This window comes from Nothobranchius furzeri, chromosome 5, assembly GCF_043380555.1.
Source record: "Nothobranchius furzeri strain GRZ-AD chromosome 5, NfurGRZ-RIMD1, whole genome shotgun sequence".
In the NCBI taxonomy this organism is placed as follows: Eukaryota; Metazoa; Chordata; class Actinopteri; order Cyprinodontiformes; family Nothobranchiidae; genus Nothobranchius; species Nothobranchius furzeri.
Genome location: NC_091745.1, coordinates 78,111,214 through 78,125,548, shown reverse-complemented (window position 1 = coordinate 78,125,548; position 14,335 = coordinate 78,111,214). Strand labels below are relative to the sequence as shown.

At 43.2% G+C, this 14,335-nt stretch overlaps 1 protein-coding gene across 2 annotated transcripts in view; it reads left to right on the top strand.

Annotated features, from left to right (window-relative positions):
- The window catches only part of kcnn3 (potassium intermediate/small conductance calcium-activated channel, subfamily N, member 3), a 150,053-nt gene that overhangs the window by 36,881 nt on the left and 98,837 nt on the right, over positions 1-14,335 (top strand). For both annotated transcript variants that reach the window (XM_070551185.1, XM_015950418.3), the window contains exon 3: positions 14,194-14,289. In XM_070551185.1, the coding sequence (XP_070407286.1) occupies positions 14,194-14,289 (96 nt within the window). The remainder of the gene's footprint in view (positions 1-14,193; positions 14,290-14,335) is intronic.

Genomic DNA, 14,335 nt, shown 5'->3' with positions numbered 1-14,335 from the left:
CATGCGTGCATATGTGTGTGCGTGCATGTGTGTGTGCATGTGTGTGCGTGCGTGCGTGCATATGTGTGTGTGTGTGTATGTGTGCGTGCATGCGTGCATATGTGTGTGTGTGTGTGTGTGTGTGTGTGTGCATTTTGGCTGCTTTCCAAAGAAACTAGAGAAGCTGAAAAAGCTCGTTATCTCTGCATGCCGTCCACCAAGCCTGATCAATGCACACTTACCGCACCTTTATGTACAGCTAGTCACGAGCTCGTGTGTGTAAACATGAATGTGCTCTTAACAGTCTGCAAATATTTGAGTTGTGCATCCATCTTTCTGTCTGTCTGTCTGTATGGATGAAATGCTTTAAACTTGGGCTTCATGCTTCATTTAAATTAAATTTAGTAAATAAGTAAGTAAATCTTTATTTATATAGCACTTTTCACAGATAAAATCTCAAAGTGCTTCACAACATACATAAAAAGGCAAAACAGGACAGGAGCACAAGGTCAACTTACATAAAAGCTTGTCTAAATAAAAGTGTCTTCAGCTGCTTTTCAAAAGAATCAACAGAGTCGGCCACATGAAGAAACAAGGGCCGGGCGTTCCAAAGTCTGGGAGCTACAGCTTGAAAGGACAGGTCCCCTCTAGTTTTAAATCTGGTCTTAGGGACCTTCAGGAGGTTCTGACCCGAGGACCGTAGAGTGCGGCCAGAAGAGTGAGGGATTAAAAGGTCTGATAAATATTGTGGAGCTTGTCCATAAAGAGCTCTAAAAGTCAAAACTAAAATTTTAAAATCTATTCTAAACTTGACCGGTAGCCAATGTAAAGAAGATAAAACTGGTGTTATGTGAGCCCTTCTATTGGTTCCTGTTAAAAGCCTTGCTGCAGCGTTCTGGACCAACTGGAGACGACTGCCATCTGATTTGTTAAAACACGTAAAGATAGTTACAATAATCTAACTGATTTCTTTTCAGTTCTGGAAGGTTTTGCACACAAGCGACAACTGAAAACACGTCTTGAATAGACAATGACCTTTAAGCTCGTAATAAAATGATAAAACTTGATTTATAACTTTTTTTTCAGTGAAAAGGACTGCAGAAACCTAGAAGAACTTTAGAAAAATCCTTTACAGTAAATGTTGTTTCCTGCTGCCTCCACAAAACATGCAGAAGTATTCAGACATGACACCTCCATCCAAAATGCAGCAGACAGACTCCTAACCAAGTCCAGCAGACGAGCTCACATCACTCCGGTTTTACAGTCCCTCCACTGGCTCCCGGTAGAATATAGAATTCAGTTTAAAGTTTTAGTCCTGACCTATAGAGCTCTTAACAACCAGGCTCCAAGCTACCTATCTGAGCTTTTATCCCCACACACCACCTCTCGGAACCTTAGATCCACATCTGAAAACCTCCTGGCTGTTCCTCGAACCAGACTGAAAACCAAAGGGGACAGGGCCTTTCAGACTATTGCACCCAGACTTTGGAACAGTCTACCTTCAAATCTCCGTCTCTCTAACACTGTAGAGGTCTTTAAAAATCATCTAAAAACTCACCTTTTCATCCAGGCGTTCCCTCCCTAAATGTTTCAAAAAGATGGCTTTGTTCGGGTTCACACCTTCACTTTGTTTATACTCATGATTTTATTTTCTATGTTTATCACTGCTATTGTTTTTCTTATGTTTTTATTGGTTAGAGGTATTTGCCCTGATCTTTATCATGTTGTACAGCGCTTTGTGATTCATATCTGAGAAAGGCGCGATATAAATAAACTTTTACTTACTTACTTTACTCCTCTTGGCACCAGCCTGTTTAAGATCGACTGAGCAGGAAAATGCTGATCTGATTATTTAAAAGAAATGCCAAACACATTTCTGATTATTAGTTCCACATTCTGAAGTCTGTGATGTTTGTGCGCGGATCATTACGAGTTTCTGTGCTTAGTAAGTGAAATAGCTCTTTTATCTGCATTGTGGAACAAAAGTGGTTTAATGATGCATCGTTCCGTTTAAACTGACAAGAGTTTAGTTGTAATCAGCTGATAAAAAAAAAATCTTTTACTCAAACAAGTGCAGTTTTTAAATGGGAGGTAATAATTAAGATTTTGTGACTCGTTTTTTTTTTTGAATGAATTTGTGAAGAAAGTATCATTTCTATAGCGCCTCTCAAGATAAAAATCACGAGGCGCTTCACAAAAACAAACTGTAAAAATATAAAAAAGCATTTAGAAAATGGTTAAAAATATATTTTAAAATGAGCAAAAATAGACGATTGGGATTTAAAAGAAAAAATGTTAGGAAAGCGAGAGAGTGAATAGGGAAGAGGGAAATCAGTGGATCCTGAGGAAGGTGGAATAGGTGGGGAGAGCAAAATAAAGAGAGAGTGGTGAAGAAGGTCATACAAAAGCCAGCTTGAACAGGTGAGTCTTCAGCTGCTTTTTAAAGGAGACCACTGAGTCCACTGATCTCAGGCTCAGGGGGAGAGAGGTCCAGAGTCTGGGGGCCACAGCAGCAAATTCTCATTTAGAGAATTGGAATGAAATCACAGAAACACTTAAAACTGTTTTTTAAATTTTCGCATTTTAATTTCTCCTAAAAATCCATCAGTTTCATTTTTGGGGAGAATAAGTGGAAGATTATGTGGAGCTGGTAGCCAATCTCAATGATCCAAGAGTAATCTAGCCTAGATCCGACTAACTGTAGCAGGTCGGTCGAGCCACGCTCCACTGTAGCCTCAGCAGGTCTACCATGGGCCTCGCAACGTTTAGTTTGAGCCAATCACAGAGGCGTTGGGCGGGCTTGGCACGACTGTAGAGTTGTGCAAAATGGTGATTTTAGGTAGAAAAGTCTGAGTTTCTGAACTCTAAACCCAGTTACACGCAGCCGCAGCGTCATGTTTAACTCATTCGCTGCCAGCGTTTCTCGCCGTTTTTACTGTTTTTTTAAGAGTGACAGAACGTTGCGCGCTAGGATGATGTCGACGCCAAAACAACCAAAACAAAGCGGAGACTCACCTCTTACATCAGGAAGAATCCGCGCGTTTCGAGCGTTATCTGTTCTTTCATAATCCGTTGTTAAATTGTGATCGGCAGAAGCTTTTCCGGTTCGCGCCTCGCTTTTTTTTACAGCAGCGGCCCAAAACGACCTCCTAACACATGGATGTTCTGCTTCCTGATCACGTGACGTGTGACGTACGCAGATGAAGATCGGCTTCAGAGCTGAGATGTTTGTTCTCACGGTGCGGGGGCTCGTCCGACGCCCACACAGTAAAAACATGCAAATGAGTTAACATGAACCAACAGTTTCTGCCTCGGCTTTGAACCACAATTTGCACGAGGGGAGTTGTGAACCATTATGTTGATGAGCAGCTCAGATCCGTCTGATGGTGTTAATTCACCACAGCCATTCAGGATTATGTTGCTAATCACATCACTGATGGTTCCTCCTCGTTCAGGTGGGATTTGAGTGCAGAAAAATGGACTCTGAGGCTCAAGGCTCCAAGTCAAACTCAGACACTTCTCCTTCATTTCGTGAATATTGTCTGTTTCTCTGCAGGTTGCCCAGCAACCAAACTGAGACAGGGCTTCAGTTCATACAGCTCAGCAGGAAAAATCACAAATATTTTCTGTTTATGGGCATTATTCATCATGCAAAATACTTTTAATCTACTATACAAATTTTAAAAAATCACAATGTTCATTTTTCTCGAGGGGAAAGTGTTCGTAATAGGTCCCAGATTTTATCCAAGTGTACTTAAAGAGCAAGTCACCCCCTACCAGAGTCTTACTCAACTGCCACTTCCTGTTTGAAAAATGCAACAAATACTGTTGCCTGGCAGACCGAGGGTGGAGCCACTAACAAATACATTAACACAAGTGCCCACAAAAACATCATGACATCGTAATGCACCAGCTGACATCATAGAGTACCTCTTAGCCAATAGCGTTGCCAGGTTTAAATTCAAATACAGTGTAGAGTTTTTACCTGACGACCACACAACACTGACAGTTTTTGGCAGAATATTTAAATTTTAACTAAGATGCACTAAAGTGCCAATTTATTGACTACATGTGTCTGCAGCAACGATTAGACACTCATTTATATAGTTTATTAGCAAAAAAGTTGATTTGGGGGTGACTTGCTCTTTAATGTTTAGCAAAGAGTTGTCATCACCCTTTTTGTATTTTTGTCACACACCAATAAATGAGTTTAAAGTTAGCTCAAGAAAAATCTTACATTTATTTATATATATTCAGAAAGGAGGTCATTAAGGCGGCTAAACACGAGTAATTGTAATAACTTTACAGGCCTATTAAAGCCCCAGGTGTATAATCAAGGGTGGCGTTCCATTTCAGCTCAGCATGTGATTACAGGCAGAGCTACCTAAATGGAATGCAGCCCCCAATAATACACATGTGACGTCCTATAAGACATGTCATCTAGGAAATGAGCCCATTAAGGTAGCGAGCTAGCATGGCTAAAATCCCAAGTGTTCTTTTGAGAAGTCAACACATCGTCATCATCAAGTTTATTTCTAAAGCAGCATGGCAGCTGACCCAGGTGCTGCACAAAGAGCCCAGAGCAGGGATAAAAGTCGATAAAAGGCAGTGGAAACACCTCAAACAAAACAGTATTGGTAAGGCGAGACTGAAAAAGTTGATGTGAGGTGGACTGTCTCACCACCGGGGGGGGGGGGTCAGCGGGCCAACAGATTGGTTTCCCAGTGTGCAGTCCTTTAGCCGAATAAGTCGCTAAAGCTAGTAGGGCTGAAGGATTTTAGACAATTGGGATTTCAATTGATTCACAATGGGCCTTAAATCACGTTTCAGCTCAATATTCACTGTGTGCAGTAACATTTACAAACTTGAAAGGAAAAGACATCACGCCATCAAAACCAAGCCCCCACAATGCGGCTCAATTGCTGCACCAAAATTGCAGTTCCACCCTCATCCACTAGGGGGCTGGTGTCAGAAGCGAGCAAATCCTCATTGTCTTCCATGTGGGTTTCGTCATCACCCAGTTACCCATCACATTTAGTGAAGTGGACCCAAGCGTTAGCGTGCGTTCTTTCCACCATGCTGCTCTGTTTACAACTGGCTCGCAGCCATGGACGTAATTTTTGGGGGGGACAGGGGGGACATGTCCCCCCCACTTTTTCCAAAGTCAAGTTTTGACCCCTGCTTTTTTTTACCATCCAAAAACAATATTACGCTATATTAAATTGACACTGGTTGAGCTCTAGGACCAAGCGGAAAACAACTGTTTGTGTTGAAGCCTGTTTCCCATTAGAGCATACTGTAAAGATTCACACACACACCCCACCCCACTCCGTGTCTCCCCCCCCCACTTCTAAAGTGAAAATTACGTCCATGCTCGCAGCGAGCGACGACATAACGCTCTTGCGCATGCACAGCTGTCTAGGGAAGTTCTTGTTATGAAGGACGGGTACCGAAACGAGGCACCGTTTCAAATGACGTGAATCGGTGCTCAGTCCGTACTATGGAATTCGGTCAGTACCTTAAAAAGTACCGAATTCGGTACCCATCGCTACCCTGTAGACACTAATGACAGTCTAGTAGAACGGAGATTTGACGTAATTGTAGTATAATGAAAAATAGAAATGAGACTTTTGTGGCAGTGCAACAGGAGATTTGTGGGGAAAATACGGCACGCTGACAACGGGGGTGGGGGGGGGGGGGGCTTGAAGAATGAGACAAGAGAGCGAGACGACACGAACTCTAAGAAAGTCCCAGATCAGCTCACCGGTGGGATTGTGTTTAAACCGATCCGCTGCTGAGAGCCAGGCCTGAAACCTGCATTTTTCTCATTAGCACCACAGCCATGGCTTCCCATGCACCTCGTTTGCTTCTGAGAGTACAAATGAGATGAGAGGCAGGACAAGCTCGCGCAAGAAAATAAAGACCAAACAACGGATGGAGCTCCGGGTCTGCTGCATCAGGAAAACCAAACTAAGTGGTGTTTCTTCCACAGTCATGTCTGTATTAGTAACCAACGATGCTCTGGTTATGGAAAACAGTTGCAAACAAAAACAGCCAGGATTATGTGAATTATATGTGAATTGAATTGTTTATTAGATTTTAAATGAACAGCATCTACAGTTTATTTTCCACACGGCCGACTCGCTGTTTCTTCACGTTACCAACGGAACCACGCTGGATCTGAAACGTCTTCGTGTGGCTCGACTCGAGGGAGGATCCGGCCGCTTGCTCTCGTGTGACCTTGCCGAACATGATGATGAATGTACTTCGAAGGGTTTTTCGTCTCCTTTTGTGTGTTTTACACTCTGCAATTCCAAATGTCGCCCTTGAGCTGATGTGGACAAATGAATCGGTTTTGGTGTGGGATGCAGAAGCCAGAACGCCGACTCAACGAGCTTTTCTAACACGATTCATATTTCAGTTTGTGCCAAAAGTCTGAAAACCAACATAATTATAGGAGTATTTGTGCATTATTTCTCCGTAGGTATTGCAGGATGAATAGATGGTGACATATGAGTTTATTTTAACAGACATTTATGCTGTTTTGTTTAAAAGAACAAAGCCGATGACGAGTATTCCTAAAAAACAAGGTGTCAGAACCACCTGACATGTTTAGAGCTCCTTCTGCCAATTAAAAGCTAAATGCGTGTTTATCTGCAGCTGACAGAAGTCCCCAGGACATTTCTCCACCACCGTGTGAGTACTGTGACCTTCTGTCTGGGTTAATTACTAACATCCATGACACTAATTAAAGCCGGCTTTCGGAAATCACGGTAAACGTGTACCTTCGCTCCTCAGCACCTCAGAAATGTTGACTCTAGTTTTTTAATTCGAAGTGCCGACGAACGAATAAATCACTGACAGACCTATCTATTAGTATTTGTTTTATTATTTAATATTTGAGTTAATACAATTATGTTTAGCTGCTTATTAACCGATGTTATTAACATGTTTTATGCCACTTTCACTTACACCCATCCATTATCGTCCGCTTATCCGGGATCGGGTCGCGGGAGCAGCAGCCTAATCAGGGAGGCCCAGACTTCCCTCTCCACAGCCTGTTGGCCCAGCTCCTCCGGGGAAATCCTAAGGCGTTCCCTGGCCAGCCGAGAGACACGGTCCATGGGTCTTCCTTTAGGTCTCCTTCCAGTTGGACGTGCCCGGAAAACCTCACCAGGGAGTAGGGATGGGTACCTTTGACATTTGAATCGATCCGGTACTAATTCCCGGTACCTACGAGTCGATACCGGTACTTAACGGTACCAATTTTCGATACTTTTGAGTGTTTATTATTTTAATTCTCTTTTATAATTAAATATATATTTTTCTCAATATATATGTATAACCATATTTGATAAATATCACGATAAATAACATACAAGTTTGTATTTTAACATCGTCCTTGTAGTTTTATAAGCTGATAATTAAACTGAAGCAAACATCTTTACTGTGAACTAAATTTACTGTGTATCTTCATTCCTTTTGCCGTCTTTTTTCATTTGATTTTTCCTACTGGGAAGTTAGAATTTCCGAGGAGAAAGCGAACGCACCATTAGCTGGAAACAACGGTGGCAATGGAAGCTAACATATCAAGCTAACGTTATCTTTAACAGTTTATTTAGCTGCTGGAGCAGATTAAAACGATGATGCCTCAAACTTAGATCGTTGTCGCTGGTTTTACCTTCATCCATTCACCCGTCGCATTTAGTAAAGTAAAGCCAAACTTTAGAGCGCGTTCATGTTCTTCTAGTCGGAAATTCGGAGTTCCGAGGAGAAAGCGAACGCACCATTAGCGAAACGGAAGCTAACAAATCAAGGTAACGTTATCTTAAACATTTTATTTACCTACTGGAGCAGATTAAGATGAGGATGTCTCACTTAGATCGTTGTCTGTCGCTAGTTTCATCACCCAGTTACCCATCACATTTAGTGAAGTGGACCCAAGTTTTAGCGTGCGTTCTTTCTACCATGCTTGCTCTGTTTACAACGGGCTCGCAGGGACCGGCAACATAACGCTCTTGCGCATGCGCAACTGTCTTGGCAGTACCGAAACGAGGCACCGTTTGAAATGACGTGAATCGGTGTTCGGTCGGTACTATGGAATTCGGTCGGTACCTTAAAAAGTACCGAATTCGGTACTCATCCCTACCAGGGAGGCGTTCAGAATGTGTCCTAATCAGATGCCCGAGCCACCTCAACTGGCTCCTCTCGATGTGGAGGAGCAGCAGATCTACTCCGAGCCCCTCCTGGACGACCGAGCTTCTCACCCTGTCTCTAAGGGAGAGCCCAGACACCCTGTGGAGAAACTAATGTCTTGTAACCGTGACCTCGTTCTTTTTGCCACTACCCAAGGTGAGGGCAGGAGCGTAGATCGACCGGCTTCACCTTCCGGCTCGGCTCTCTTCACCGCGACAGACAGGTACAACGCCCGCATCACTGCAGACGCAGCATGAATCTACCTATTGATCTCGCGCTCCACCTTTCCCTCACTCGTAAATGGTAGATGGTCTGTATTTGATATAGCGCCTTCTAGAGTCCTGGAACCCTCCCAAGGCGCTTTACAGCACAATCAGTCATTCACCCATTCACACCCTGGTGCTGCACACTGGCAGAGGTGAGTCTGCCATACACAGGCGCCACTGGTCCTTCTGAACGCCACCAGCAGGAAAGGCGAGTTAAGTGTCTTGCTCAAGGACACAACGGCAGTGACCGACTGAGCGGGGGCTTGAACCTGCAAACTTTCAGTTATGAGGCGAGCACGTATTCCTATGCCGCTGTCGCCCACTCGTGAACAAGATACTTAAGCTCGCTCGCTTGTGGCGGGACCTGACCTGACCTGGAGAAAGCGTTCTTCCAACCATCACTTGATCACATCTTTTAGAATTAAAACGATGCATTAATGATGAAATCGGCTTCTTTTTGTCGGTCATAATAGAAAACGTAAAACCATGTCCTAGAGGGATTAGGATTACAATCCAACACTGCTCCATGTCCTCAGTAAACCTTGCTCTTCATTCCAGGCAGGATTTGGTTCTTAGGGGAAGGAAAAGCACATCGTTGTCTGAAATTGATTAAATGGAGGATCAGACCAAACACATTTTGTGTTAAGGGGGTCGATCTTTGGTCCTGCGGTGTTCCAAAGTATCCTTAAACCTCTTATTGCTTCTGATCTGCATTTCTGTTCATGAGCGAGTATAAAAAATACTGAATGCAGAGTGAAGCAGTGTGTGAATGGATGAATGAGAAACTCATTGTCGATCATAGATGAGGTTTAAAAAGTATTATGCTGTCTGTTTGTGGACGTTTAACTTTTTATTATTTTTAAAAATCCGGTGACTGTTGGTGACGCATTTCCACTTAGACCACAGCAACAAAAATGAACCAAACACCCAACGAACTTTACAAATGTGGGCCTTTAAAAGTCATCCAAAAAATTAATGAATACACCCAGACAAGCCCCCAGTTTAGCAATGGCTAAACATAACTCATTTTTCCATTTGCATCTGGGTAATTAGCATAATTTATCATGTGCATGTAACTGTAATATGCAGGGATAAACATAGCTTATGCACATGTATGCATGTGCTAGGAATTATGTATGAGCACCAGCTCCTTTAGCATGTCCCTCATTTGCACACCCGTGTTAAGCTGGTATGAGCTCTACCACTGATGTGTGTTTCCCAAACTTTACGTTTAAGTAGTAATACATCTGTTAACCAGGGGTCTTGAGCTCTGGTCCCCGAGGGCCACTATCCAGCATGTTTTAGTTGCTTCTCTGCACCAGCAGACTTGATTCAATGGTTGAATCACCTGTTCAGCCAGTTAATCACCTGCTGATTAAATCCAGGTGTGTTGGAGCAGGGAAAACACTAAAACATGCTGGATAGTGGCCCTCAAGAACCCGATTTCTAGACCCCTGCTATTGAGACTGCAGCTTAAAAGCCAGTCACATTAAAACTGGGCTGCCTGCGAGTGCTTTGGGATGGAGATGGGACCCACAGGAGCACCTGCTGATGATTGAGGAGAGGTTGGGGTCACCATTAACACCAGAGAGGTCATTAGACTTATTGGCAGTTACCTTTTCAGAGCAGATAATTAATAAAATGGGAAAAAAATAATAAAAGAATAAACAGATCTCTCGGAGCCGGACGGAAAACGATTTGCAAAAAAATTGGTGGAAAAGAAGGAAAGTGACTCGATTATTGCAATAATTTAGCGTGGCAGGGTAAACAAGTGAATTTTCAATCCTCTGGGAATCATATATATAATTAAAACGGTACATTTAATTAAGTGTAGATATTAATGTGAAATAATTGACCCATCCCTTTGGGGAGCGGTGAGCTGCAGACACGGCTGTGTTCGGGAACAATTTGGAGGTTCAAGCACCCCGATCGAACCCCTGAATGCTGAGTGTCGGGCGGGGAGGCACTGGATCCCATTTTTAAAGTTTTTGGTATGACCTGACCGTGGATTTGAACCTACGATCTCCCAGTCTCAGGGTGGACACTATACCACTACACCGCTGATCTGGGCCTAAAACAAGATGAACGGCAGATGCTTTTTCCAGTGGACCACCAATCCCAGTGTTTGAGTTGGAAAGAAAAGAAAAACAAGTCAGAAACCCTTGGAAGTCCTAAAGGTGAAATTAGAAAAAATGGCAATATCATTAGGAATTTTTTTATAAAGCTGAATTCTCGTCACCAAAATAGATTTCCAGAACAGATATAAAAATTCCCAATGAACCAGTATGAAGCATCGTTTCCACTCTGCTGGAATGCATCCAGCTCAAAGATGAACTGACAGTCAGCATGACTCAGAACGGCAACGCCTCGAGCAAGTCTGCAGACTTCCAGCCCAAGAGAAAAATGGATGAGGAGAGCAAAGAGGAACGGAGGTGAAGAGGAGAGACGCGACATCTCCACCAGATGACTTCCTTCTACAAACGCCAGAATATTTCAGACCATAAGGTTCAAACAAACTTTATTTAAATAATTAACACACTCAAAGAGTGTATGGTGAGTTTCTGAAACATCACTCATTCATCTCATTCATCTGCTGTTGTTCATTTAAAGGATTTTTGGGCCAATTTCAAGGGATTTTCTGTGCCAAGGCTACAAATAATTGAAAATTGTTGATAGCTTCCTTGTTGGACAACGCTTGGAGGAATGAACGTACCATTACCAAGCAGTGATTAAAAAACAGATGTTTTTTTCCAAGGCAGTAAACCATCTTTAAGTGTAATTCACCCCAGAAATGACAGATCTTTAGAAGGAACTGGTTTTGGACTGGTTTGAGAAAGTCCCACGTCCCTCCCAGCGCCTTAAATCAATCAATCAATCCGTACTTTAAACTGAACCTATCCTGTGGGAACGATTGTTTCAAAACTTTTGTGAGTTTAGAAGAAGAAGAAAATCCATCCTTTTCCAAAATAAAAGACTTGAGTACCTCTATCTTCTCGCGTCTTAATGAAAAGCCCAAATCTAAATCTTCCATATTTGATGCTTAAGCCTTTTCAAAGGAGAGCCGTTCCTGAGCCGATGCCATCTTTGTAGTTTTAATCTGCCACAGCTCTGGTGGTAAGCTCGCCCTACATCTCTCTACAACCGTAGAGCGCTGTGATTGGCCAGACCTAAAACTGTTCAGTTGCAGACGTGCTGAGGCTATGGAGCAACTAGACCGACCTGCAGAGCAAAATCTTTTGCTGCTGCAACGCTTAGTCTAGATTTCTAGGCTAGCCGTGACCCTGAAGAGCATCAGGCGTGGGTGGATGGATGAGATGTTTGTTAGAAAGCAGCTAATCAATACAAGCTTGTTTTCTTTTTACTTTCCTCTTCTAAATCAGGTGCGGACATTCTTATACACGGCTTTTGCCATGTGCATTTGTGTGTTTTTCCCGGCGCTAAAGCGACGGGCGAGGCAGCCAAAGAAAACCTCTGAAGTCCTGTGAGCAGTGCTGACTGGGCGTTCCCCTGTGTATCGATCACAAACCTTATCAAAGTAGACAAGAGGAGGATTTAAAGCTCGAGTGCAGAAGATATAGATGGATCAAACACTACGATTCCACCTCTGCTGTGCTGTGCGTGTGTTTGAAATGCTCTTTAGATTCTTTCAGGTTAAAACTGGACGGGCTGATAAATGTTTGTCACAAACTACATGTGTGCATATTTCCTCTCACGGATGCGGAATTGATGCACACGACCTCTCCTTGAAACGCCTCCCTGACACTTAAACGAGGTAGTGAGACGTTAAACTGTGTTTTGCATGCTGTCCCCTCATCGGCACAGAGAGCTAAAGCTCAGCGAGCGCTAGTGAAGCACAGTCCCGCAGCGCAGCGAAGGAAAAATCTTTTTAGACTAAATAAGAAATGCGTTTCTTGACTCTGAGCCCAGAAACAGTTACGAGATCATCATACAGTAATATTGTACACGTTGACATAGAGTTGCATGGATTATCCATGCCATTACTGTAGATGAACGCAGAAGCAGGCTGAAACATTATGCATGACTTTATTTCCCTACACTAAACATGCAGACCCTCGGGGGTTTAGAGGAAAGCCGAGAAACTCCAGAGGAACCAACTACTGATGATGCTTTTGAGATGATGCTTGGAACCACATGGGCTTCATTCACATCAGCTGACTTCACGTTAGAGCAGCTAAACGAACACATGCTGCCAGCTAGTCCTTCCCATCCAGCTGTTCGTTGATTACGTTAATCCAGACCACGTTGGCACAACGCCGGTCTGCACGGAACACCATCTGAACGCCATGAACAAAACGGCCTCCCGTTAACATAAACGTATTCATCCTGTGATAAACTTTTAGAACCGTGTGTTACATCAGGACAAGTGGCTCTGGATGGAAATGGAAAGTTAAAGAGCAAGTCACCCCCAAATCAACCTTTTTTCCTGATAAACTATATAAGTGCGTGTCTAATCGTGCTGCAGACACGTGTAGTCAATAGTTTTGCACTTTAGTGCATTTTAGTTGCAATTTAAATGTTCTGCCTAAAACTGTCAGTGTTGTGCCATTGTCAGGTAAAAACTCTGCACTGCATTTGAATTTAAATCTGCCATCGCTATTGGCTAAGAGGTACCCTAGAACGTTAGCTGGTACCATATGATGTCACAATGTCGTTGTGAGACTGTGTGTGTGTGTGTTTGTTAGCGGCTCCGCCCTCTCGGCCTGCTAGGCAACAGCATTTGTTGCATTTTTCAAACGGGAAGTGGGAGTGCAGTAATACTCTGGTAGGGGGTGACTTGCTCTTTAATTTAACTGGGAATTTTACACACCTGGCTCAAATGCCTTCCCACACAGGTGGAACGGCTCGGCACGGGGCCGGTTGGCGGGTTTACTGGCTTCTTCTGCTGTAGTTTAAACCACTGAGCAGTAGGTGGCTGTGCGCATGTGTAGCACACGTCTTCTCACATCGTTACATTCAGATCGGCTGTAACTCGCAGCTCAGCGGACCCAGAGCTGCCAATGAGTCAGGCTCGTCTCGGACCAGAAATTTCCCTCACAAAAACCTACACACACTCTAAAATGTAGGGTTGTTGTTAGAGTTTTCTTTTTTTTTGCTCTACTTTACGTTGCAACTAGGGATGCACAATACATCGGCATCGGTATCGGCAGATGTTAGTCATTTTTTTAACATACCGGTATCGGCCCGATAAATAAAACTAGGCCGATATTAACAACCGATATTTTTTCCATCTTGTTTCCATTTGTTTATCAGCTTCAGAGGGTGAGGGGGGTGATGTGTATTTGTTCAGTCATGTGACAGGGATTGTAATCATCTCAGAAGCGTAAATGTGCGTGGTGTTTATACATAATAACGTCAATTTAGCTTTAATAATTTTTATTCTGTACAAAATTTGATGATTTTAGAAGCAATAATGTCAGTTTATCGATTTTGGCAAATATCGGTTATCGGCCATAATGGTGATATTAATGTCGAATATCGGTATCAACCCAAAAATGTCATATCGGTGCATCACTAGTTTCCCACGTGTCTCTGGTGTGAAAAATAACAAGGTTCACGTCATTAAAGGTTTCAGGATGCCAGCAAAGCTCAGAATGTTGGACTCCAACATCATTTTAACTAATTAGAACTTTTCAAGATCCCGTTTTGCTTTATTTTTTCACCATCATAGCAAATAGCATCTCAGGTGTGTTGCTTGTTTGTGTTATTGAGGGTATTTGCTTTCTCTCTGCAGAGCTCCATGTATTCTCTGGCCCTGAAGTGTCTGATCAGCCTGTCCACCGTTATCCTGCTGGGACTCATCATAGCCTACCATGCCCGAGAGGTTCAGGTAGGTCGCTCATACCTGCGTCTCCAGTAATCAATCAGAGGTATTT